Raw genomic sequence first — 26,277 nt, forward strand, 5'->3', positions numbered from 1 at the left:
CAGTGTATGCAGTAGTGATTGTTTCTGAGAAACGAACAGTGTAGCAACAGCTTTTTACATTAGCAAATCACTGAATGTTGTATTCCGTTGAAGGTTGCGGCACAGGAAATGCTTTCTTGTTGTGAAGTAGAAACAGTTTGGGGTGAATGAAATATGATCTCCTGTCTCATTCCAATAATGTAGGACTATTGAAAAGATAACTGTGTTAAATTTCTTCATTGTTATGTGAACAGTGTTGTTTCTGACTCACAAAATTAATCACTGAGAAGTACATGGATAATTACTTGCCTTAAGTTTCAGAGCACATTAAAATCATCTGTTGTTGTTGTGATCTTCACTCAAGAGATTGGTTTGATGCACCTCTCGACGCTAATCTATCATAGGCAAGTCTCTTCGTCCCCAAGCAACTACTAGAACCCACTGCTTCCTGTACTCGGTCTTGGACAGCCTCTACACTACTGATTCCCCCACACTGCCCCATATTCCCAAACTGACGACTCGTTTATGCCACAGGATGAGTCCTACGTAACTGATCTCCTATTTTAATCAGGTAGTGCTATAAATTTTTCCCTATCCGGTTGTGTACCACATAATTAGTTATTCTATCTACCCATCAGATGTCCAGCTTTTTTCTGTAGCATCACATTTATAAACATTGAATTGTCTTCTTATGAACTGTTTATTGTCCATTGTTACTTTTGTAAAACGTTATATTCCAGACACATACTTTGAAAAAAAGACTTCATAACACTGAAATTTACAATCGATGTTGCCGAATTTATCTTTTTCAGAAATGCTTATCTTGCTTGTGTCAGTCTGTATTTTATGTCTACTCTAATTCGGCCATCGTCATTTATCTTACTGCCCAAATATCGAGACATATCAAGACTCATCCAGTACTTTTAGTGCCTCATTTACCAATCTGATTCCCTCAGCATCCTCTCATTAATTTTACTACATACAACTACGCTTGTTTAACTGTTCTTGATATTTATCCTGCACTTTATTTTCAGCACGATATCTATTCTGTCTAAAAGTTCTACAAATTCCTTTGCGCTCTCTGACAAAATTACCATGTCGTCAACAAACCTCAAAGTTTTTTTTTTTTCTCCGTGACCTTTAATTCTCTTTCTAAACTTCTGCTTGGCTTCCTTCACAGCTTGCTCAACGTATAGATTGCAAAACATCGGAGATAGGCAAACAGCCTGTCTCGTTCCCTTCTTAAACACTTCTTCCCTTTCATGTCATTAGACTTTCATAACTGAAGTCTGGTTTCTATGCAAGTTGTAGATAACCTTTCGCTCAATGTATTTGGTCCTAGCAACGATCACAATTTCAAATAGTAGGTGCAAGCAACGCAAATTATTGGGAAGTACATATAAAGTGACATATGGTCTTGTGGATGTCACACCTCGGTTCCAAAATGTCAAGTGTTGGGTCCTCAGTCACACTATGAATTTATTTTTCTAATATTAACAAGACGTTCATCTCCATATAAAAACAAAAAAATAAAAATTAAGTTCCCCATGCTTCACATTTTATTTAAGGGTATAGATTGGTGATTGTGATACGCAGACCTGAGTAGGGCATATTCAGTCGCTTTCTTAGTACAAGTCTTTCCTTTTTGTTTATCGAAAATTGCTCGAAGTCGTAATGTTAGCTACTGAATTTCATCCATTCTTCTTTTTAGACAGATCTCTCTCTCTTTCTTTGACGGTCATCACTATAAAGAACTGCGAAGAACGGGACTAAGAGTTTCTTTGTTTTCCTGATTCTCGCTCACGTTTCAGCCCACAAAGTCTGTAATGTGCTCAGCAGCTAAACACAGTTGCCAAAAGTGGATGAACAAAATATATACAAAACTGATACATTCCAATAATCATCATCACCATATACATTCCAGTACTTTTCTTCATGTCGAAATAGGTACAGCGGAGAGAGACAGCGACTGGGGTTATGGATGATAAACTACCACCTCTTCGGTAATTTGTAATATTTGTTTTCATTGATAGTTTCGCAGTGTACTAAACTTGTTTTGAAGTGAATGTACGTCATACTGTGCCAAAACTCTATTAAAACGTTGCGAAAAAAGCATACAACTAGGCGAGTGATCGACTTGTTGTCTGTTGGCATTTGTCTGGGGATCTTCGGCCGACGTTAGACTAAAGATTTTGATTTTTCTGATGTTTCGCCTGCACAAGTGCCGGATTGTCAAAGCTTCAACCTGTACTGCTGACGGCAGACTGTCAAAGGTTCACCTCCATGGCTGTGGCAGTGGCAGTCCGCCACCAGGGACCAGGGAAGATTTTCGTCAATTCCAGCCACTCGCGATGGCGAAACATCAGAAAAATCGTTAAACAAATCGGCCGGAGATCCCAAGGCAAATGCTAACAGGCAATTTCTCAACAAGGTGCCACGAAAGCCTCAAGAACCTTGTAATTCGGTGATCCTTCCATTAGTAGCTGGACAGTGCCAATCAACTGACAAAGTTACCGAGCCATGAGGAGAAATCTAGCCGAAGTCAAGTATACCATCACTCATATCTCAGGGGGGGGGGGGGGGTGTAGATATAGGCAGCACTCATAGTAGCTTCGCTGGTGATGATTGGTGGAAAAAGAGGACAGCACCGCTGCGTTATTATCGTCCTAAACAAAAAATAATTTGTTTTACCTCCCTCTCAAACTCTGACACATGAGTATATACATTTCATTGTTGAATAGTTCGCTGATCAATGTGAAGATTAACATGAAGTCCCAGTCTATTTCCTGTGACATCCATGAACACGGAGTCCATGCGTCAAGAATCTGCACAATGATGGAGATCGGGAAACCTATAGAGAAAACTTAATAGCTACTGGTGCAGTGGTAAGAAAAGCAAATCGTGAAGGCTGAAACACAGTCAGAATCTAGTAAAAGACCTGTCTGAAAATTCTTGGAATATCTGATGCTACGTGGAGTCACTGTACGGATCCAAACCTTGCATACGTAATTGGTAGATCATGGCACGCAGCACTCTGAGAGAATTCTGTAACGGTAGTGCAGTAAACAGAAAAGTATCGACCCTGGTTGATTGTGAGAAAAGACAGAAGGATTTAGTCCGTGCCTGCACTTGGTGTACCGACAGTCAGCTCTTTTTACAAGTGGATAAATGCAAGATAATGTTCATGACAAAAAAAGAACCTACAGCATCCGATTAAAAGAGTAATGGTGAAGCTTAGGAGCTGTCAAATCGTTCAAGTGTCAAGGGGTTGGCGCACAAACCAATAAGAATCACGATGAATGCTTGAAATCAGTGGCAAGGAAGGCGAACTGAAGATTTACAGGACTTGGACAAAAATGTGGAAACACTGCTAGAAACGCATGTTTGAACATAAAAGCAGAGCCAAGCCTGCAGGTTGCGCTGTTGTATTTGACCATGAACGGCTCCTGTGCACCGTCCTCAACACGTAAGTGTGAGCCGTAGTCAGAACAGTATTTTTGTGTAGTTATGAGTGCATTATGTCGGAGGTAAGTGATGTTCTGTGTGGTTAGCACACTGGACTCGCATTCGGGAGGACGACGGTTCAATCCCGCGTCCGACCATCCTGATTTAGGTTTTCCGTGATTTCCCTAAATCGCTTCAGGCAAATGCTGGGATGGTTCCTTTGAAAGGGCACGGCCGACTTCCTTCCCCATCCTTCCCTAACCCAATGACACCGATGACCTCGCTGTTTCGTCTCTTCCACCAAATCAACCCAACTCAGCATTTAGAGATGGTGACGGACGGAACTGAAGATTGCGACGAAACATAAGAGGACTACAGCTCCAGAACTCAATGACGCATCCGTGAACCCTGTCAGCACCAAAAACAAAACGAAAGGCGCACCATAAACAGGGAATTACAGGGCAAGCTGGAATGCCAAAACCACTCACTGGTGATGCAAATACCTGTAACAGGTAAACGTGGTGCCAAAGCCATAAAAACCTGGACAATGGAGCAGTGGAAGAAAGCTGTCTAGTCGGACGAGTCATGTTTCACACTGTTTCCAACTTTTGGCAGAGGTTATGTCCCAAGAGTGAAACATGGCGGGGGTTCGTTGATGATTTGGGCAGCCATATCGTGGCACTCCATTGGGCCCATCGCTACTCCGCAAGGTCGCATTACTGCCAAGAATCGTGCACCCATTTTGGCTTATTAAAAAATGGTTCAAATGGCTCTGAGCACTATGGGACTTAACATCTGAGGTCATCAGTCCCCTAGAACTTAGAACTACTTAAACCTAACTAACCTAAGGACATCACACACTGAAACGTTCCTTTAGAAAAATTATTCAATTACTGTGCTGGTAAACCCCTTACGTTATTTGATTTTCAAACAGCTGAGCAGAACTGAACGTACTCAGACATTTCGCTCTTTACTTATTGTTATCAACACTACACTGACACACAATATTTTTAGCGCAACGCAACCTGACTTTCAAAAATCCCTACAAAAGAATGGCCCTGACTAACAATAGCCTATACCTTTCATGAATCACTTACCTCACAAAAATTTTCGTTACTCGAACTACTGCAATACAGCAAGCACCACTACTGCCAGCTAAATAAAAGATTCAAACTACTGAAGGGACTAACTACTGATACACATAGCTAGCAAATGAAAGATTTTGATAATGAACAAACAACGCATTTACCTTAATAGTGTTCAAAAGTCATAATATATATATTCAGTTCATGACATCCAGTCTTACAAATTTACTGTCTCTGATAGACACACGTCCAGATCATCCGCTCTCAAAACTCCGCCATCTCTCTCACCACATCCACCACTGCTGGCGGCTCACCTCCAACTGCGCAACGCTACACGCTGTTAACAGCCAACTGCCCAACACTACAATAACAAAATTCCAACAATGCAAACCAGACACAGACTGCACACAGCACAGCCAGTGATTTTCATACAGAGCGCTACGTGGCGTCACCAACATAAAAACCTAAACAGCCTACTTACAACACATCCATGCCCGAGGTAGGATTCGAACCTGCGACCGTAGCGGTCGCGCGGTTCCAGTTTGAAGCGCCTAGAACCGCTCGGCCACACCGACCGACTTTGGCTCATTAGGTCCACCCTCTGTTAAAGTGTTTCCTCTCCCGTGGTGATGCTGTATTCCAAGACGACAGCGCCCATGTTCAGGACTGCTTTTGCGCGCATGAGGATGTATCGCCCCTGGCCCCTGTGGTCACCAAATCCCAATGTTATTGAGCCTTTGTGGTCTACGTTGGAGAGAAGAGTGCATGATCGTTATCCACCTCCATTTACTCCTATGACTACCAGAACTTGCCACTACTTTGCAGAAACCATACAGGAGCTGTATTTGTCTATTCTAAGACGACTGGAAGCTTGTTTTAAATGCGAACGGTTTTACTACGCCGTATGAGACATGTTAAAATTTTTTGATTTTCGTGTTTCCACATTTTTGTTGTTCCCTGCTCCCGAAGCTTCTTGGAAAGTGCGCTGTATCTGTAATAGACACTGTATACAAAACACTAGTGCGGTCAGTTCTAGAATACTACTTCGGTGTTTGGCGTTCTAATGACAGCAGACATCGTTCGATTTCAGAGATGCGCTGTCAGAATCGTAGCAGGTTGGTGTGACTCATAAAATGACGTGAACGAGATGCTAATCGAACATAAAGTAGATTATCGAAAAAAAGACGTTGTTGTTCTTGCGGGATTTTGGGAAACGAGTATTCGAGGAAACCTGTGCAACAGTTCTGTTGTCTCCGTCGTATGTCACGCATAGGGACGTTGACAATAAAGCGCAGAGCGGGTACCGAGGCATGATAGTCATGTCTTCCTCGCCCCAGACTGCCGCTTGTATTGGCACGAATTACCCTCAGTCCTGCACTGAGCAATTGCTTGTAGAGTGTGTAAGTGCATGTGTGCTGTATCGACATTTTACATCTTCAGGCGTCCACGTCTGCTGCTCATAAGCAGCGTAATTTCTGTCGTGTCATTCTATTCGTTGTCGCTATTCATTATTGTTATGTCGCCCCTGCTGTTATTACCTTCTTAGCAAATATTAATCCCATCGTCGCAGTAGGAAACAGACTGTTAACTCAGTACTTCCTAGAATGACGGTTAGAGAAATAGCCATTATAATGCCTAACGGTTGACAGCGGTGTTGACCAAACCGAGTAATTATCACTTCGTGTGGCATCACCGCCCACTAGACACGAAGGAGCCAAAGGGCTGCGGGGGGGCAGCAGAATTATTTGGAAGTCCCGTTAGAAGCGTGGGGAGCAGCGGACATGACGTCACGAGGGGCGCGTGCTGCGCATGCGCGGCGCTGGGCGAGCGTTGTTCCAGTCAGTCAGTCGTAAGATGGCGTTCTCGCTGCTGCTGCTGCCGCTGCTGCTCGCGGCGCCGGGACTGGCCAAAGGTGGGTGCACGCCCGGAGACCTCAATGCAGGGTTGGAAACGTAGCTAGAACTGGCTTATACTCGGAAAAAAGCAGACATGTCCCTTACTTGAAAAACTTATACGAAAATACTTCCTTGGTACAAGATGCAATTCAAAAGCGATTTTTTTTTTTTTTCAGTGTCGTAGCATGCTCAGCTGTAGGTACCTTGGTCTGTTGTGATATTGGTCATAACACATGTTTTCGGTAAAAAAGTGTCAATTGTCAAAAGGAAGAAAACTGTCTCGTCTGATAATGTTTTTGATACACTTATGGTGTTACATTTGCTGGGTAAAAAAAAAAAAGATATTGTGCACAGCTGGTATAAATACACAGTATTCATTTGTAACTAAAGAATTTGTTAGTACCTATTTGTAGTACACAGGCGATCACACTCTGTCACTACATTGTCTAAGTGCCAATGAAAACGGATACGTAGCCACAAAAACGCAAATGTGAATGAAAAAGTAGAAGTTAATATTTCTCTTTCAGTTCTAGTTTATTTTCTCATTAAGAGTGACTTAAATTCCTTGTAAAAACTAAGTATAGGCTTAGGTAATTGCGTACCTAAAGACAATAAAGAAACTAAACGCAAGACACAATACGAGTATGTAAAGTCCACGGCTGACTGAATGCCGTATAAACACACGAAAACTTGCTAAATTGTAACCCAATCGGGAGCGCAAATACCACAACTGTTCGTACTGCACAGAAAAACATTACATAAGCATATAACAAGTACAGAAATAGTAGTTAGTATGGTAATTAAAAACCAAGTGAAAGGAGAAGAATTGCAGGACCAATATGATTAATATTGAGTACAGTGGCATCAGCGTAACGTAGCTCGTCGGGTTAATAGATAAGTGTCACATAATTGTACACCTCTCTATAACTTACCAGGTAAGTCAGTTAAAGCTCGAAAGAAGGACAAAGTGTACACAATGTAATGCTCAAACCAACCGTTTGTGTTAAGGAGAGCCTTACTTATTTACTTTACTATACTGAAGTATTACTCCAAAAATAAGGAATTCATTAATAAACACGAAGAACTTACGAACTAGTATAAAGTATCAACTTTACCGGTAGGCCTACTTTACCTGTAATTATGACTTGCGATCAGGACAATAAAAGCAGTCGGGCGTACCCTGGTAAACGTCAGAGAATGCCGGCCACTCCTTTCACACCAGAAACATCCACATCTGAGCTGACTGGCAGTTCCCTAAATTTTATCAAACTTTATTTAGTTTTGCGATCCATGTATTATACTACTTCATTATAATTTTGTCTACTTCCGTCATTAAAGAAGCTTAAATTGTCTGCTCACGTATACCTTTTGGCGTCGAATCTGTTTCGTTACGAAAGGCGTTTTCAGCTATATCTTCTATAGGTATGACTGATACACTTGTGACAAGAGTTAATATCATTTCACATTCTCTGAACAAACAGAAATACTGAGAACAGAAGAGAGAAACATTTTCACAGACAGTAATCCAAGGCTACAGAAATTTATATCTAATAGACTTATTTCGTCTTGACAGATATTTCTTGTGACATACATCTCAACCTGGTAAATGTGTCTTTTGCTGTTACGATCAGTTTAGGTATTACGCCTCTAGCTATTGAATCGCTTCTGCATTTAACAGTATCGTAAGTTGATCCCATGTTGAAGCAGAACGTATGAGGAAATTCACTACTTTCATGGAGTGTTCAACACCGACTTTAGTCTATGTATCTCCTCTGATTCATGAATTTATTTCTGCAGCGCAAGTATTGAAGCTGTAGTCAGTAAATAATACGGAAAGGAGCTAGTAATGATATTCTTGTACGAAAGCTCGCTTGCTGTGTGCTAACTTGATTTATGAAAACCAAGAAAATCCTCGGTTACATTTACTAGACTGGGAAATAAACACGGTTTCTCTTGATTAGAAGGGGGCCAACACTATAACGGACGATTGTACTAAGTTCTATGGCCTTGACAGATTTCACGAAAAAAGCATACCTAGCAAAAATGTAATTTCCGAAGTGCAACAGCTTCTGTCAGTGTGCGTGTTGTCTTGAGAGGTTATACTGCGAATACGGAAACGCTTGTTCGGAAAATAACAAGTAGCTGTCGTTGTAAATGGGCTACCGACTGTTACTTCACTGCTTAGTGAAAGTGGAAGGAGCGCTCGATGAAGCGAATGAGTAAGATCTCATGTGTCCCCCTCGCTCGTTAGCTGCCAAGTACCGGAAACTCGCAGCCCATCCTGTAAACTAAGCCTGGAACCGGAAATTATCCACGCGAGTACCCAGCCTCGCAGACGGGCCTCAGATATCTTTTCATAAACACAGAAAGCGAAAGGCTGAGATTTTATTCTTTACTCACCTCTAAACTTTACTAATATTGTTATATAGAGCCACAAATCTATTTTATCTTTCTTTGCTCATTTCTTTGAAGACCGAAAAATTTACATCTTTTCAGTGGTTTGCGTACGGTTCAAAATAATTTTAATGCTTAGCAGTTTCATAACACCTCGTTGCAGCGATGATAGTGCCCAGTGTGGTGATGGACTCTTCTGTAATAGGAAAGAAAATCAGTATCCAAAACTATTCAGTTAGACATGGTGAACTTATTTGATTTGGATAGTACTTGGCATCTAAAGATGTTGTATTACGTAGTCGTATCGACACTGTGTGCTGGTTAGTACTGTATGAGTCACTGGAGCAAGAAACAACAAAAAAACTTTAATACATACTGCGTAAGGTGAAAATGCTGTCATGCTCCGTTGGTCAAATATTGTGTCTACACCCACACACACACACGTACACACACACACACACACACACACACACACACAAATACACACTTATATACCAACGTGTGTGACTGTGCGCGAATTTATAATTGTTATAGTCACATAAATTGGTAATAATAGGCGCCCTAAAGAGAATGAAGTTCCCTAACCCAGTTACGTGTTACATGAAATGAACTTTATCTTTTTCCTTCAGAAAACTTCTCACTCTGCAGCGGCCGTGTTCGCTGTACTGAGACTGTGTCCGACCTGGACTTGAACCAAGACCTTTGCGTTTTGTGAGCAAAGTTCTACAAATTGCGAACCGTTAAGACCCAGATTCAAGCTCCGATCAGAATACATGTTTGACAGTATGAACAGGAACGTTTCTTAGCTGAAAATAGACCCAAATCATATAATAAAACTTTATACAGAAAGTAGAGCCTATAGGACGGAATAAAGGATTATGACGGCAAATATTTTACAGCAAAAATATTAGACTCACCGTCAGTTTTAGAATTAAAAGCCTTAACCTCTGAAGCAATATTTGTCTGAATGAAAAACTCACTATGTTGTTTCCATGGCACTCATTTCGATATCTTTTTTAAATTCATAACCCCCATATACTAAGTTCGCAAATTAAAAAAAAAAAACAGTATTATATTGCGAAGATATAAAGAAGGAAAACGACTTTCTTCAAAAACCTACACGCAGCAATTTATTCTTGATTTTACATTCCGAATTTCGTATCTATAGCTTAAAAATTCAGTTATACGGCCAAGCAACGAAGTGGTGAATCTTACGCTGGCCGATGTTTACTCGTAGCTTTTACGGGACCAAAGACTATCATTCCAAATTAAACACGAGTTGAAATTTAATATGAGGAGCATGACTCTACACGGTAACTCTTTTTGTCGTTAATTTTCGTTATGTGTAACCCAAAGTCATTACAGAGGCCAATAAAGTTGACTGTAGTTGTGACTGAACTTAAATGAGGAGTCCACATATAGAAATGGTTTTTTGATTGTTTCTTGCCTGTTGCCTTGGGACAACACAACCGAAGCGTAGTTTCTTTGTCATGTATTCATTACGTGGAGTACTGCTTCAAATTGTTGAAATCTTGCCAACAGAATTACTATTAATCCATAAAAAATAACTCGCAACATTTATGAATTTCTGCGGAGGAAGACAAGTGCGCAGATCTGTAATACTGTTGCAACAGTAATTGTTCTACTTCACAAGAAAACAAAAAATATAAAAACTGATGACCCAATAGCTTTTACTCACAGATTAGGGAATGGACTTGACATGGAGACGTAATTATGACTGTGATGAAAACATGACGGAGGTTGGCAGCAAATGTAACCAGGTAAATAAATGCCAGATGGACGAAGAAAGTAATCTGTTGGCTTCCAGAAGATAAGACGTAATGGAAGGTGGCTGGATAACATGAGAAACCTTCCACAATCGTCTTGGATGCTTATCGCTGACGACCGTTATGCATGCTAAATTTTAGATGCGCCTTCAGATTGGATGTCCAATAGCAGATGTTGACAATGCGAAAGAGTTTTGATTTGGAAACGTGTGGACGTGTGTAGAATTATCGAAGAAAGTGTCCTTGTTTCCTACTAGAAAAAGTATTTCTAGTATTTTATTCTTTAAAAGCACAAATTAATGCAATTATCGATCGAAGGACTGGGTGAACGCCACAGTACTTTGGTAGGCATTCTCTCATTGATGGTGGTACAGATTTAGATTTGTATTCCCTACAAAGTTGTTATATAGGGCGCAAAATGATGAATCTACGGACTAGCTAATGAAATTTTGAGTAGTCAGTTTAATGTGCAAAAGCATCTGACAGACGCTGTCTGAGCTAGAATCCTGTAGAAGGAAGCTACTGTCAAAATTCCTCAAGACATGGTTTGAAACAGATTATAGTACTACCGTTTGCCTCCCAATACATTTTTCCTGCTAGAGCCATATGGTCAGGTTATGAGAGACTATAATGTCTTTCCTTTCTTCTCTTTTTTCGGTCAAAATTCCTCTTCGCCTTTCTGGAATGGATGAGGAAAAGAAAAAAAAACAATGATTTCACAAGGTAATACCCTTCACCACGTACTGAAGAACAGCTCTCGCCTTTAGAAAGAGATGGTCTCAATGTTTCTTCGGAATGAAACAAGTCGGGTTCTTTTAAAGCTAGATAAATGAACGTATCATTGGAGAGTACTTATCCTTAATTAGTTCTGACAGTATCATTTCTTCGGCGTCTCGGGAAACTAATCTCTACTCTGCAAACGACTGTAGGGTACAAGGTATACCTACCGGAATTACTGCCTACGTCCCCTCCTTAAAGCCTTCTGTTCAATTCTCGGATGGAGTGATGGAAAAAAGGAACTTGTTAGTACCGGCCCTCATACGCGAGAATCGTCCAACTTAACCATAATGGCCGTTGTGCAAGACAGAAATTGCAGGATTTAATATGTTTCTTTATTGGCATAGGAACATAGGCTGACGGTATTTTGAGAGTAACGCTGTACGCGATGCAAACGCCTTTCTTTTAGCGTCTTCCATTGGAGGTTGTACAGTATTCCTGTAATGCTCTCGCGTTGGCTGAATAAACCGGTGACGAAGCATGTAGCTCTTCTGTGAATCCAGTTTCCCTCTTACGTTAGCCAAAATGACAAAAGTCCCAGAGCGAGGTAATATTCTTAGAACATTGAGCGCACGGGGGCTGGACAATAGTTCATTGGTGAATAGTTCGTCGTTGGTGCGGCTCCATAGCTTAGTGGATAAGTTCCTGCGTTTTTTGTTTACTTTCACTTATCTCATTTTTCACTTATGGCAAAAATTTGTATATGTGAAAAATCCTGTGTTGCGCTGTGGTTTTGTGTCAGGTATAAACTGTATTTTGCCCCAAACTTGACTAAGGTTTTTCAAAGGTCAGAGAAGCCTTACAAAGTTCCAAATTAAGTCATTAAAGATACTAATTCCTTAAACACACATCTCGCGTGATGGCCATGACGCTGAAATTGGAGAAATTGGGGTCTATACAAAGGGGTATCACTAGGATGTCTTCCCGCGTGTCATTCGAGAGTGGAATAGGAGGAAGTAAAACTGAGACTGGTACACTATACACCTTCATCACACATTGCATGGTAGCTGCCGAGTACATATGTAATTTGTTTATATCCAGTCGAGTGAGGTGCTGCTTGAAGTAAATGTCGGGGTTTCCTGTTTCACCCCCATTTAGTGCACATAATTGTCGCAATGCCTGTCGTCTTAATTCATGTAGGATACAAGTAATGACATTGCAGAAACGTATCCATTAATTTATTTTTACCACCTCAGGACGTACATTGGAGATAAACCTTGCATCAAGTAGAATTTTAACAAGACGCCCAAGACCATACAGTGTCATACGCAGTGTTGAATGTCTTTTTTTTTTGCAAACGCGATTTATTTTACATCAACCAGATATTGAGATGAGATACAGGAAGCAGAGATGAATGTTTCCTCTCCGTTCAAATGAAATTTTTAAGTAAGACGGAAAATTTGGTATGCTGTACACGGAAAGACGTGAAGAGGTGAGAAATTCTGGACTTATTCCCGTCCTCGACGTCAGTGGTGTGCGGTCCAAGAAGTGAGCATCTATAACGCGATATGTAAATAAATAAAAAAATCGTAAAATGCCATTTATGTAGAGTTATGATAAACTGAATCTCCCGCAACATGATGCTATTTTCTTACTGTCCATCACTTTTCTTTGTCTTCTTCCAATGTGGTTCAGGTAAGCTAAAATGTTGGACACCTCTGCTATAGACCATCAGCTATAGACCATCAGGGACATCAATAAATATCTTATTACTAAATACAGGTAAATATAGTATATGATTCCAATTTATTGATAATGAGAAATCTTTCTGTAATACTAAATTAAATCTGTGGCTGCTGTTTCCCATATCTTTGAGTGCATGACAACAAATTTTCAAACACGATGAATTAAAGTGTATGCGCGACGGCTGAAAAGATGGTTTCGCAATCGTTTACAGAGTAATACGTGATCAATCGGCGCCTTGTATCCATAACTCACGAACACAAATCGCATATCAAAATAATTTATATAAGTGTGAACCTGTATACAGTTTTTTTGCTATGGCACCCAATAACAGTGGCGCTAGACCCATTTGTATCCATTTATGGTGGTTGAAGAAATTTTCCGGCAAGGACGCATAGGTTGCTTGCCACTGTTCTGGGTCAAATCAGAAGCTTCTCAGAAAAATCTCTGAAGTTCGTGTAACATACCAACGAGCTTGTGAATGTATTCTAGAACTTAGCTGTGCACAATGTCTAGGTTTCTTTATGCTCATAGGCCAGTTTAAATGCCAAGTACGTTTTCCATTGTGGTCTGGAAGATAGTTCACTCACTAATTCGTTGTGTATCACGGGCGATATAGAGAAAGAGCATATAACGTTGTTGATGAACTGTCTCTCGAAAGGAGTTATTCATATGCGCGACGCCATTGGCAACATTAAGATGAGTAGGGTTTGAACCAGTAGCTGCTTCCGCCGGCTCCTTTCCTCTCTTTTCATCCCATACTTATCTATACCATTACGAACGCAAAATTAAGCTTCAGAAGCACTATTCACTTTATAATTAGTAAGTAGTAATGCGCCTCAAATTTTAACACAGATCGAAATGTTGCAATGGCGTCCCCAGTAGGATCCTTGATCCCTGAATTTTACCCAAGGTTCATTGACAAGCGTGGCATTTGCATTGATTTGACTCCTGCAGACAGAAGACAGATTATTTGATACAGGTTGTTTTCGACTGAGAGGCATGTGTGAGGGATAAAATTTCCTGCAACTTCGTACATTCTTGAAGGCCACACACATGTACAGATGCCTACAAACAAGTGTACTATCATGCGGGTCCATAGATAATGTAGTATTTGTGCAGAATCAGACGACATTTCGTTTCATGAGTGACCCGACGCGTTCTGTACATGGAGCTACTAGGATTTCATCTCTACCATGAGCGTACTTCCTGAAGAGAAAATTGCGATAATTCTTTATCTTTTCTCTTATTCTATTAATAGTTCTTTAGTACCCAATAAGAAAATTTTCCGTTGGCTCCGCGATATAACCTACAATTCCACTACATAACTGAGAGGTCTTATATGGAAACTGAGCTATGTGTCAGAGTACAGATCAGTCGCTTAGATATTCGATCTGTGGCCTAGCTTGAGATTTTATTCCGGGCGTTAACATGGATACGGTAATACTTTCTGTTTGTAAAAACTCATGTTGTTCTGTGGTTCTGATTGCACGGTAAATCTGAAGGCCCCATGAAGGTACCTGAGCAAGGCAGCCTGCAGGTCAGGGAAAGATACAGGCAAAATATCTCGTTCAGGGAAGTGTGCAACGGCGTTCAAACGATTCCCCCATTTTGATGAATGCTCTGACCTTGAACAGCGTAAATGTAACTTAAATTTACTTAACACTTCCCATGATGGTGTTTCTGCTTTGTGCGTATGTGCTACGTTTTCGGTATAGGTCATAGTTAAGAAAACACTGAGAGTATACTACGTGAAAGTCTTCATTCCATCAGCTAGGAAAAATTTACTTCACTGTCGCTTACACTACAGCGTCTTAATTTCATTTGTCTTCCACTATGGTGTAATCTCACAACACACTTTTCAATGTATGTCACTGATGATCACAGACCGCTGACCTAAACCAGTTTATATTACTTTAGTCGACTTACTGTTCTAGAACGTATGAACTATTTAACTTGGACTGTGAAATAAATATCATAATATTCTATTTTCTGCTTCGGAGGGGAACAGAAGTGACATCCGTTTGCCGTTGCTGAATAACGCGTTAATGAACTAGTGCATTGTGTTCACATCTGTTGCTCTCTTTTCGTATTACGAACTTGGCTCCCGAACAATATGGCTTAATGTTTCTTTCTCTCTTTTTTTTAAGACCTCTCACTCGTAGCGACATTATCTGCTGTCACATCATTTTGTGCAGTGTACTAGATGGAACACCTGCCTTTACCACAACTTACGCACGTGTTATTTAAACAATGTAAATTCTTATACCTTGCCATTTTTAGGAGGAAATGCATTCCACTGTCACAAGCCTTCATCACAGTTTAAGTGACTACTTTCCCTTCCTTTCCTTTGTGCTTGTTGTGCAACGTAAAAGTATACATTGTGCAGCCCTGACTTCAACGTCCGGCCATTTTGGTATTAGAACACATCAAGTGAAAACTTCCAGCAATATCAGGTGAAATCCTTATTGCAAGCTAAGCAATACCACGTTCTGAACATCTGTCTCTGTCGATGGAGCTCTAAATCCTCAGTAACACAAGTGAACTGGGATTATTTGTTGTGTTAACCGCGACGTCATGAACCCGAGGATTGATTTTAAAACCACACTACTTTTTTATACTAGTGAAAATGATAAACGAAAAAGAAAGGTTAGTAACAATTCTCGTCGATGACGAGGCCATTGATATACAGCATGAGCACGAGTACGACAAGGATTTTGAAGGAAACCAGCCATCTTCCACAGAAGCTATCCCGATATTTGCTTTAAGGAATTGCTGTAACATCGCAGATTCTAAACCTAGTTAGCTGTCCGGGAATCTGAGCTCCATTCCTCCCAATTGGAGGCAAATGTCTTCACAGCCATGCAAGTTCGAGCGGTGCAGGAAATAATTCCTTGCCTTTTCCAGCTCTGAGAATAGGTTTACCAAACCATTCAGAGGGAAAGAAGGTAAGATATTAGCGTTCCGACGGAACACAGGATCGGGTGGGGCAAGTAAGTTGGTGAAAATCGACAGTGGTCTTATTTTAGAAGCTAATTCGATATAGAAGTTAAAGTAAGTTTGTAACTAATGTGTGTTACCAGTTTGACTTATGGTGGTGGGGCACAGATTGATAATGCCAAAACCATTCACAGACAAGGATTCCTCTGGGAGCAACGGATAGTTAAGTGAGAATCACTGGGGAAGGTAGAAAAACAAACGAGTCAAAGAACATACTGTAGTGAAAAACGTACATTTTATTGTAATAAAAATGAAATGGAAATATGCAGTATATGTAGCCAGAATGAAACAAGGAACTTCTTTTCTGGATCTTAAGAAATATTAAAAGATCGAGAGGACGTCCCGTTGAAAGGTGGAAAGATGGCGTTGGGAAAAGTGCGTATAGACGAAGATCGTAATGCGGGGAAAAGATTAGGGGAGAGCTTCATCCGGCAGTGGATGTCAGATGTCTGAGCATTATGGCGATGAGGCTGAAGGTATGACAAGTGTTATTTTCTAGGTTAGTACGGCTCCCTCGTTATTAATGCAGGTCGCGCTGCAGACTCTGTGAGCTAATTCACAGGTCGCAGAAATGCGATGCAATACTTCCTCCACTAATACTATGGTAACAGTTAACCATCTTGCTGTCGTTCAGACCTTAGTGCAAGGGATGGACGTGGTCTATATTAAACTCCTGTACCATTCATACGAAACTTATGCTGCTTCTATTAATGTCAGGAAAACAACTCAAGAGTTTCCAATCCACACAGGAGAAAAACAAGTTGATCCCATATCTCCCAAGCTGTTCTCTGCCGATCTGGAAATGGAAATGTCATAATTGAACTGGGAAGAAAAAGGAATTAGGAATCACGGTAATAGACTTAACAACCTTAGATTTGCAGACGACATTGCAATATTGGCCAATGATTTTGAAAAAGTGCAGACTACTCGCCTCGGAGTGTCAGGCAGTGAGACTGAACATAAATCTTTCCAAGAAAGAAGCTATGTCTAATAAATGGAGGACGGTAGGCAACACACAACTCAAAAACGCGCGACTGGAAACTGTCAGAGAATACATCTATTTTGGCCAGCTTGTAAATATGACGGCAGGCGTAAGACAGGAAATCTTTCGCCGCATCAAGCTAGGCTAGAAAGCATTTGGAAGACATTCAGTTATCTTCAGGACAAATATGGCAGTGAAACTGAAAAAAACTTATTCAAATGGTTCAGATGGCTCTGAGCACTATGGGACTTAACTTCTGAGGTTATCAGTTCCCGAGAACTTAGAACTACTTAAACCTAACTAACCTAAGGACATCACGCACATCCATGACCGAGGCAGGATTCGAAGCTGCGACCGTAGCGGTTGCGCGGTACCAGACTGTAGCGCCTAGAACCGCTCGGCCACCTCGGCCGGCAAAAAAACTTAGTTTTGATCAGTTTCGACTTAAGGACTGTGAGACCTGGACACTTCATGAATACACAAGACGGAAACTTAGAACTGCCCAGCGAGGAGTGGAAAAGCCTGTGTTGTGATTTACCAGGAAAGACAAAAAAGACAGAAGGCATCAGTTCAGTTGCCGACATCAAGGACATTTTGGAGAGAGTAGCAACTATGAAGTGGCAATGAGCCGGCCATGTTGCAAGAAGGAATGATGACTGATGACAAAGGCGATATTGGAATGGATTCCAAGAAACAGACGCAGATCTCGCGGAAGACTGCCAGACCGACGGGACAAAGAGCTGCGGAAGATTGCTGAAATCAAATGGCTGAAAACCACCCAAGACTGTTCCTCATAGAAGAAGAAATTGCAGACGTACCTGAGCTCAGTACTTGGAGAGTCCACATCATTTAATGAAAGAAATGATCGTTGTTGTTAATAATGATGATGAGAATCTGATGTTGAAAGATGCCTACCGAAGCAGTACTGCTTAGCATTTTGCTAAGCTAAATGGTAAAAATACTGAACAAAGTAAACCGTCGTTCTGATAGAAGTTAGAGTCACTGTCTTCCGTGAATGATCAGTAAGTTTTGTACAAAGTTAAATTTCACGGAGACAAGAAAGTGTATGTAACTGACTTGGAATGTTACTTATGACTCACAAGGGTAACCAAGTTTGAATGAGATGTAGTGTATTGATGGGCGTTTACCAAGCAAAGCATCGTGATGTCGTCCCTTTTTTCTCTGTAACCTGTACATGTGAGCGAAGTATTGAATACATTTCGTCTGTTTAGCAATGCATGGGCAACTTCTGATCACAAAAAATTGTGCTCCAATTAATCGGACACTTTTCGGAGACATGGGGGGAACGTTATCCTTTGAGATGCTGGAACACACTGTAATTCAGTGACTCCAAATGTCGTCCAAGTAAAGATCTCGAGTATAGCAAAAGTCTGAGTAAAGCACAAACCTATCGATACAAGTAACTATTCTTACACGCAAAATTCACCAACAAGACCCGAATAGGATCTTTGTCCAGGGTATTAAGAGCACCATCTGCCACGCCTTTGTTAATGGGATCTAGGACACATGGAGCAATCTCAGTTCGTGGGGTAACAATCGCGACTTGGTCCCGGAGTGAAAAAGAACTATAGTGCAAGATAACTGAACACCACTAGAGATGGGGGACGGGAGAAGGGAAGTAAGCATAACTCTGCAATTCTCGAAGAAATTTGTATCAAACTTAGTATATATAACACATAAACAAAGACCTAAACTAATAAACTTTTGGGAATATTCGTTATTTTCGAGTATAAAACAGGACACGTTGGTGTCAACGGTTTAACTTTTTCCAAACCTTGCATGTATCACTCTCGTATTTTTCCCTTATGAAGAAAAAGATGTCACTAGTTCGAGTGATCTACGAGCTGAAAATGTCATTAAACTGCCATTTCTGTTTGCTACTCGTAAAATGGTTCTCAGCTGATGAGCTGGCTATGGCTGGTGATTTATTTATATATGTGCATGTAATGGATGTGGTAATTGAATGAGGCTCTTGGGTTGAACCAACATCATGGCAGCCAGCCAGGACAGCGGCCTGGCATTTTCCCAGAGACGGTTTCAGTATTGTGCCAAGCTAGTATCGGAACTACCGCTACAGCACCAAGGCGATGTTACTGCAGTATACCATCTATGTGAGTGTTTAAGGTTCTTGTTGTAAACTTAAGGAGAAGTTTGAATTACTGCACTTTTCTGACTAGATGCGAAGAGGAAGTATGCACATTGCATGGAACAGGATTGCGGTTAGATGATTCTTACGGTCTTCTCAAGAAGTAGGTAAGCCTGGAGTTCCGTTAAATTAGTCATGTGGTTGCAGATGCAATTGTGACACGCATAATCTGACGAGCATAACGATAACGTGGGACATTCTATCGCCGGACTGCTATACATCAAAAGGATCCATTGCTTTACAACAATTTGAGAACGAAGGTTCTCGCGACGACGGGCATATGTAAAACATTTTGGATTCTCTTGCCGCATAATACCAAAGTAAAAACTCAACTTTTCGACATCACCTCCATCGGCTGATACTTGCTACTGACGAAACCGATGAAGGTGATCGTCGGAATCTCGACGTTATACTGTGATGTGAGGCTACAAGAAAATCGAGAATGTTTTATACAATGTCCATCTTAAACTATTTCTGGGCTACGACAAATTCCCTTAGCACCTGTATATGCAGTCTTTCATCTGTCTCTTGTTGAGGGTCGTTAATGAGAAAAAGGACAAATACTTGAAAGTTTCAGATCTGTAGGCAGAATGAAGATTACTTTTTAACATCCTGTCGACGAGAAGCTCGTTGGACGAAGTGCAATCTCGGCGTAGGCCATACCGTGAGAAGAAACTGACAGAAATGTTTTCAAAGGAACTTTATCGACATTCACCTTTAACTATTTAGAAAAAATCTGTAAAACCAAAATCTGGATTGCAGGACGCGGATTTGAACCTCCCTCTTCCCGAATTCAGGTCCAGTAACTTAAACATGGCGACACATCCGAATTTTGACATAGCCTCAAATACACTGGTTTCCATTAATGAGAAAATCCAGTTGTGAGATGAACCTTAGCCACAGGTTTTACGTTTACAACATTAACATAGTTTTAGTCAAAGAATATGTATCCGTGCTTAAAACATTTTTGAAAGCTACACTAATATTTGGGAAAATTGCAACATATAGAAAAAACTGTTTGAGTGAGTCTCAACTTGGAGGCTGAGAAGACTAGTAACTGTAATAAAGTCACTGTTCTACGTGGAACCTATAACCGACCAGTTGTTGTTACGGTGACCGGAAGCGTCAGTGTTAAGCGGAGCTTACTGGATGAAGTGTTGGTAAACGAAGTGGAGCCCTGAAAGTAAGTTTCAGAATGCCTTCGTGCAGTAACAGAGTGCAAAACAGCACATGGGTGAGGGTGAAAGGTGCAGCATAAACGTTCTCCGTAAAATGGGTTTATTCGAGACAGGTATTGCGGCCCGTGCAGGGCCGGCTGTTACGGCACTGAGGCTTGTGTGGAAACAGAGAATAGATGACAGTTGATCGTATGTAGCGACGAGCAGCTACCGGACCACAGCATGGGAGGACCGCCGTGTTGTCCACGTTGGTATATTGCATACCGCTTGGTTCATAGTGTGGACGCTGTACTGATACACTGCCACTGGTGTGGATCTTGCTGCTCCGATATTTCTACGTCGTCTCTTGAGAGCTGGACTGGTGCTACGGGCACGTGAATACCCTCGCTGGAATCTGAGTAGCAAGATGTAGAGTTTCCGGACGAGTCCCGGTCAATCTGTCCTAAAGCGCTGATTGCATGCGCATTAGATGACTGCTATAACCACAACCAGACAGCCTGCTTTATTCAGCGGCACCACAACGCCCAAGTGCGATGATTTGGTGTATCACTAGAGATACTACCTGTTCTTCAGGTAACTGTACACGCTATTTTATTCAGTAAGATGCATGGCGAGGAATGTGCTAGGATTTCTTCGAATAATGACAGTTATCACAGTTTCTATGGCTTGCGTGTGCTCCTTAAATGGTGCCCACCGAATGTATGATCGACAGTTTGTTCGTCACGGTTTTCCGGTAAGCTTCTTTGATGCTTTGCGGACTCCCACCCAAATCGCATGTAGAGAGATTTCTCAGGAAGCTCTCTATGAATTCATGCCGCGATGTTTAGAGCTTTGATTGCAGTTCGTGTCCACGTCACACAAACCCGAATTCCCAAAGCCAAAGATCCTGCACAATTGTGTAATCTTAACAGTCCTTACATTTTCATGTATTTATTCTGCAGTATAAAGCTTATTTTAGTCATATTTGTTATTCTTGATGTTGCAACGGCCAAAAACATTTGTGTACAAAATGGATAAATGAGTAAAATGTTCAGTGTGATTAACCAGAGCAGCAACACAGCATATACATTATTGTTGATGCTGCCGATGATGGACTCTATGAACTCCGCCGGACGTGAATTCGATTCCACCTGCAAAACTACTCTGAGCTCGACACTGGTCTGTGACAGAGTATAGCGAATTAAAATACACTTTCTAGAGCATCCTAAACATGCTTTGTAATATTGATGTCGAGAATTCTAGTTGTTCATTGCATGTGCTGAAACGTGTGCTGTTAAAAATAATCTTTAATGAGACTAGCCTAGTGTTGGTGAGCCTTGCAACACATTGGGAAATCAGTAACTATTATGGCATTATAAGTCACTGTTCTACGTGAAAAAAAAGGAGGTCTAAAAAAAAAAGAAAAAAAAGAAGCCCGTCTATTTAATTGACTATGACGTATTCCTGCTTCTCGGCTGATCAAAATGATTACAGCGGGTTTTATCCGAAAACAGATCTAGAACCTCGTAGATCTGCAATCCAGCGCTAATGTTGGGACTGGGGTACTCATTGTAAAGCTCCGTCATGTAACGAGTAGTAAACAATATAATAATGGCTGGTCGCCTTTCAATACAGGCCACCATCATGAAACCTGCGCACAGTACTCGATGACCACAATAACGGCAGACTGTAGTTAGCGTGGTGTAGTGGTCGTAACGCTTCTAGTGCATAATCGCAACAGATGGTAGTGTGTGAGCGTAAGAAACCCTTTGCCGAACTTGATTGAATCTACTACATGCCATACCTATAACTAGATATACCTGTCTCAACTATGAACAAGTAAGAACGAACATTTAACCAAATCGCCAGAGGTATATGAATTTGACCAGCCAATGGCATTTCATACAATTTGCATTCAGTAAATACCACCTCGAGTTTATTCGAGGAAATTAGTTATCCCAGCGGTCTACTCACACTTTCGTAACGCAAGGTGTCTTCTACTACGAATATACAATCGTCTCTTATATGCAGAAATGACTGCATCATTTTGTTGTTTTCTGTAGCACTATTGTGGTAATAACTTACTGAAATTTGTATCTCTTGTTTTCTGTTTTCGCGAATAAATATTAGTTTTACGATTGCTCTCTAGTTTGTGGAAACCAATGTAAGTGCAGAAACATTAGCACGAACGCCAAAATAAGTGAAAAAGCTCACAATCATTTCGGAAAACAAGTTCAAGTTGTGTGAGAGACATTTGAGCAGCAATATGTTTCTTTAGCAACTTCCAAACAGGGAGTCAACTGCAATAAATTAAATAATCTTTGTTACCGCATTGCAGCGTAGTATTGTGCATGTAGCTTTTATTCATTGTACTGCAAGCGTTACAACGAAATTAACTAAGAGAAGAGCTAAACAGACTGTATGCGAACAGGGATCAAATATTTTCAAGCAAAGGTGTACCACTGGGTTGCCTTCATTACAATATATCTCGAGCAAACCAAAGATTTATATTGTTATTTGGTGCCATATCTCTCATGTAAAATTAACTAAAGCGGATTGTGTTAATAATACACTCCTGGAAATTGAAATAAGAACACCATGAATTCATTGTCCCAGGAAGGGGAAACTTTATTGACACATTCCTGGGGTCAGATACATCACATGATCACACTGACAGAACCACAGGCACATAGACACAGGCAACAGAGCATGCACAATGTCGGCACTAGTACAGTGTATATCCACCTTTCGCAGCAATGCAGGCTGCTATTCTCCCATGGAGACGATCGTAGAGATGCTGGATGTAGTCCTGTGGAACGGCTTGCCATGCCATTTCCACCTGGCGCCTCAGTTGGACCAGCGTTCGTGCTGGACGTGCAGACCGCGTGAGACGACGCTTCATCCAGTCCCAAACATGCTCAATGGGGGACAGATCCGGAGATCTTGCTGGCCAGAGTAGTTGACTTACACCTTCTAGAGCACGTTGGGTGGCACGAGATACATGCGGACGTGCATTGTCCTGTTGGAACAGCAAGTTCCCTTGCCGGTCTAGGAATGGTATAACGATGGGTTCGATGACGGTTTGGATGTACCGTGCACTATTCAGTGTCCCTTCGACGATCACCAGAGGTGTACGGCCGGTGTAGGAGATCGCTCCCCACACCATGATGCCGGGTGTTGGCCCTGTGTGCCTCGGTCGTATGCAGTCCTGATTGTGGCGCTCACCTGCACGGCGCCAAACACGCATACGACCATCATTGGCACCAAGGCAGAAGCGACTCTCATCGCTGAAGACGACACGTCTCCATTCGTCCCTCCATTCACACCTGTCGCGACACCACTGGAGGCGGGCTGCACGATGTTGGGGCGTGAACGGAAGACGGCCTAACGGTGTGCGGGACCGTAGCCCAGCTTCATGGAGACGGTTGCGAATGGTCCTCGCCGATACCCCAGGAGCAACAGTGTCCCTAATTTGCTGGGAAGTGGCGGTGCAGTCCCCTACGGCACTGCGTAGGATCCTACGGTCTTGGCGTGCATCCGTGCGTCGCCGCGGTCCGGTCCCAGGTCGACGGGCACGTGCGCCTTCCGCCGACCACTGGCGACAACATCGATGTACTGTGGAGACCTCACGCCCCACGTGTTGAGCAATTCGGCGGTACGTCCAGCCGGCCTCCTGCATGCCCACTATACGCCCTCGCTCAAAGTCCGTCAACTGCACATACGGTTCACGTCCACGCTGTCGCGGCATGCTACCAGTGTTAAAGACTGCGATGGAGCTCCGTATGCCACGGCAAACTGGCTGACACTGACGGCGGCGGTGCACAAATGCTGCGCAGCTAGCGCCATTCGACGGCCAACACCGCGGTTCCTGGTGTGTCCGCTGTGCGGTGCGTGTGATCATTGCTTGTACAGCCCTCTCGCAGTGTCCGGAGCAAGTATGGTGGGTCTGACACACCGGTGTCAATGTGTTCTTTTTTCCATTTCCAGGAGTGTATATAGACAGCAAAGTGTTTGTGAAGGAAGTTGACGATAACTCCAAAACCATCCATCACCAGTCACTGTTTTTAGCTCTGGAGTTACATTTGGTTCCCCCATAGTGCAGTAGAGTGGTTGTGTTGTGGCAGCTGATGGCGCTGTGGAGATTCGAGCGTTGTTGTCACTTTGTGGTGGTCACCAGAGCATCATCTGACTCTTTCGAATTAACGTATTTTTCAAGCGAAAGATTCGACGTTCTTGTACCATGTTCTCGAACTTTTACGAATATTCTCGAATGCTGACGATTGTTTTTAATGTTCTCAAATGTTGTAGAAGGTAGCTTGAAAACGACACGTATTGTATTGAACTGCAGTCTGGACTTAGTCTAAAATAATGAGTTGTGCAAAGTAATAAATACTGAGGAACAAAAGTGTATACCATTGTAAAGAGAAACTACGTAGTCAAAGAATGGTTGTATGAGTGTAAAATTTTAGGAAAAAAGCAAAAAAAAAAAAAAAAAAAAAAAAAAGAATTCTGCGAATAAAGTATGTATGAGAGGAAGAAAAAATATTTAAATCCATTGATACAGAATTAAATTCTCTCAATGTTCCCGGTATGCCCTCACAAAAAATCTTCTGAACAGCATAATAGGAATGGAAATATTAATCGGTATTCATAACTGGAATTTCATTCAAAACACCAAACATAACATTCAGCTTCAGCCTCGAGCCTCTTAGGCTCCAATTGCTATCAATAAAGGACAAGGGGAAACATTCCAATGTTGCTGAGCGAATCTACAAGAATCGCGTTTCTCGCACGGACAGCTACAGGCTAGGTAGCGTGTTCGTCTGTAACAAAACCACAGAAGCTGTTCCTTTTTTGCACGTGAAAGCAAAACATCAAATAGAGTTAATAAGAATATACTTTAAAAAAATTAAGTGCTATATGAATGAAAATTTTCCCCATTCAGGATACATGTGGAAAGGGAAAACCAAGTGAAGAAGATGCTTTCAATTTAATAGCTCATCTCCGCTGTGATCTTATAGTCCGTCATTATCGATGCACTGTAACGTGATTGGTGGCTGCTGCTGACTGGCGGATTCCGTTTCCTGCAAGTCGCGAGTGGTAAAATGCACTATATCTGTTTTAGTACTAATTCCCAAACGCATTAGCTGGAAACTATTTGTCAACCACTTAGAGAATTACACGGGTGTGTGCTTGCGTCAGTTACAAAACAAGAGTGAAAGTGCGGAACTATCGACGGGACGGCAGGCAAACTTTCTCTCGCGCAACGCCTGGAACTGACCTGCGAGATTCCGCTCAGCAGATGTGGGCCGCCATCGCACAAAGGGATCCTTATCTGTCTCCAGAACGCAGCACAGTAACTTAATGTCTTCCGAAGTACGAGGTTGCATTCAGAAAATTTACGCTGTGGTATCATCTACAACATAGTCATAGTTATAAGAGAATAACTACACGCAACATTATTGTTTACCAACATTATTTGGAAAATCACGGGAAATATAAGTCAACTATTATAGTACATAGCGTGTTGTCTTTAAGCATACTACCAAATCTCTGTTTCTGAATTTATCCATTAGTCACAGACCTGTTTTTGGTCCTAACTATTTTATTTTGGTGGGTTACCAATATTAAGACCAAAAATAATTTTCAATGCTCTGAAGGTATTAGCCCAGTTACTACTACAACCTCATTTCTTCTAATTTTATTATATACAGTGTTTCTTTATTGGACTGCCTCTGATGTATAGTTTCAATGACTGGGAGAAGCAAACGTCAATTCTGCAAGGAAATTACCAGGCTACTGACGTGAGAGACACGTGTTTTTGCCTGCAGTCAGTCATTTGAATCCCTAGACCAATTTTCATCCTGTACTCTGCAGACAATGTGTTAACACCAGTAACACCACTGGCGTCAATATTTTGCGGTCCA

The 26,277-nt window shown here is 41.6% G+C and overlaps 1 protein-coding gene across 1 annotated transcript in view; it reads left to right on the plus strand.

Moving 5' to 3' along the window:
* Positions 1–6,344: 6,344 nt before the first annotated feature.
* Positions 6,345–26,277, plus strand: part of LOC126298477 (uncharacterized) — a 130,415-nt gene continuing 110,482 nt past the window's right edge. The window contains exon 1 of the mRNA XM_049989813.1: positions 6,345–6,420. Within this exon, the coding sequence (XP_049845770.1) occupies positions 6,363–6,420 (58 nt within the window). The 5' untranslated portion in view covers positions 6,345–6,362. The remainder of the gene's footprint in view (positions 6,421–26,277) is intronic.

This window comes from Schistocerca gregaria, chromosome X (assembly GCF_023897955.1).
Source record: "Schistocerca gregaria isolate iqSchGreg1 chromosome X, iqSchGreg1.2, whole genome shotgun sequence".
Classification (NCBI taxonomy): domain Eukaryota; kingdom Metazoa; phylum Arthropoda; class Insecta; order Orthoptera; family Acrididae; genus Schistocerca; species Schistocerca gregaria.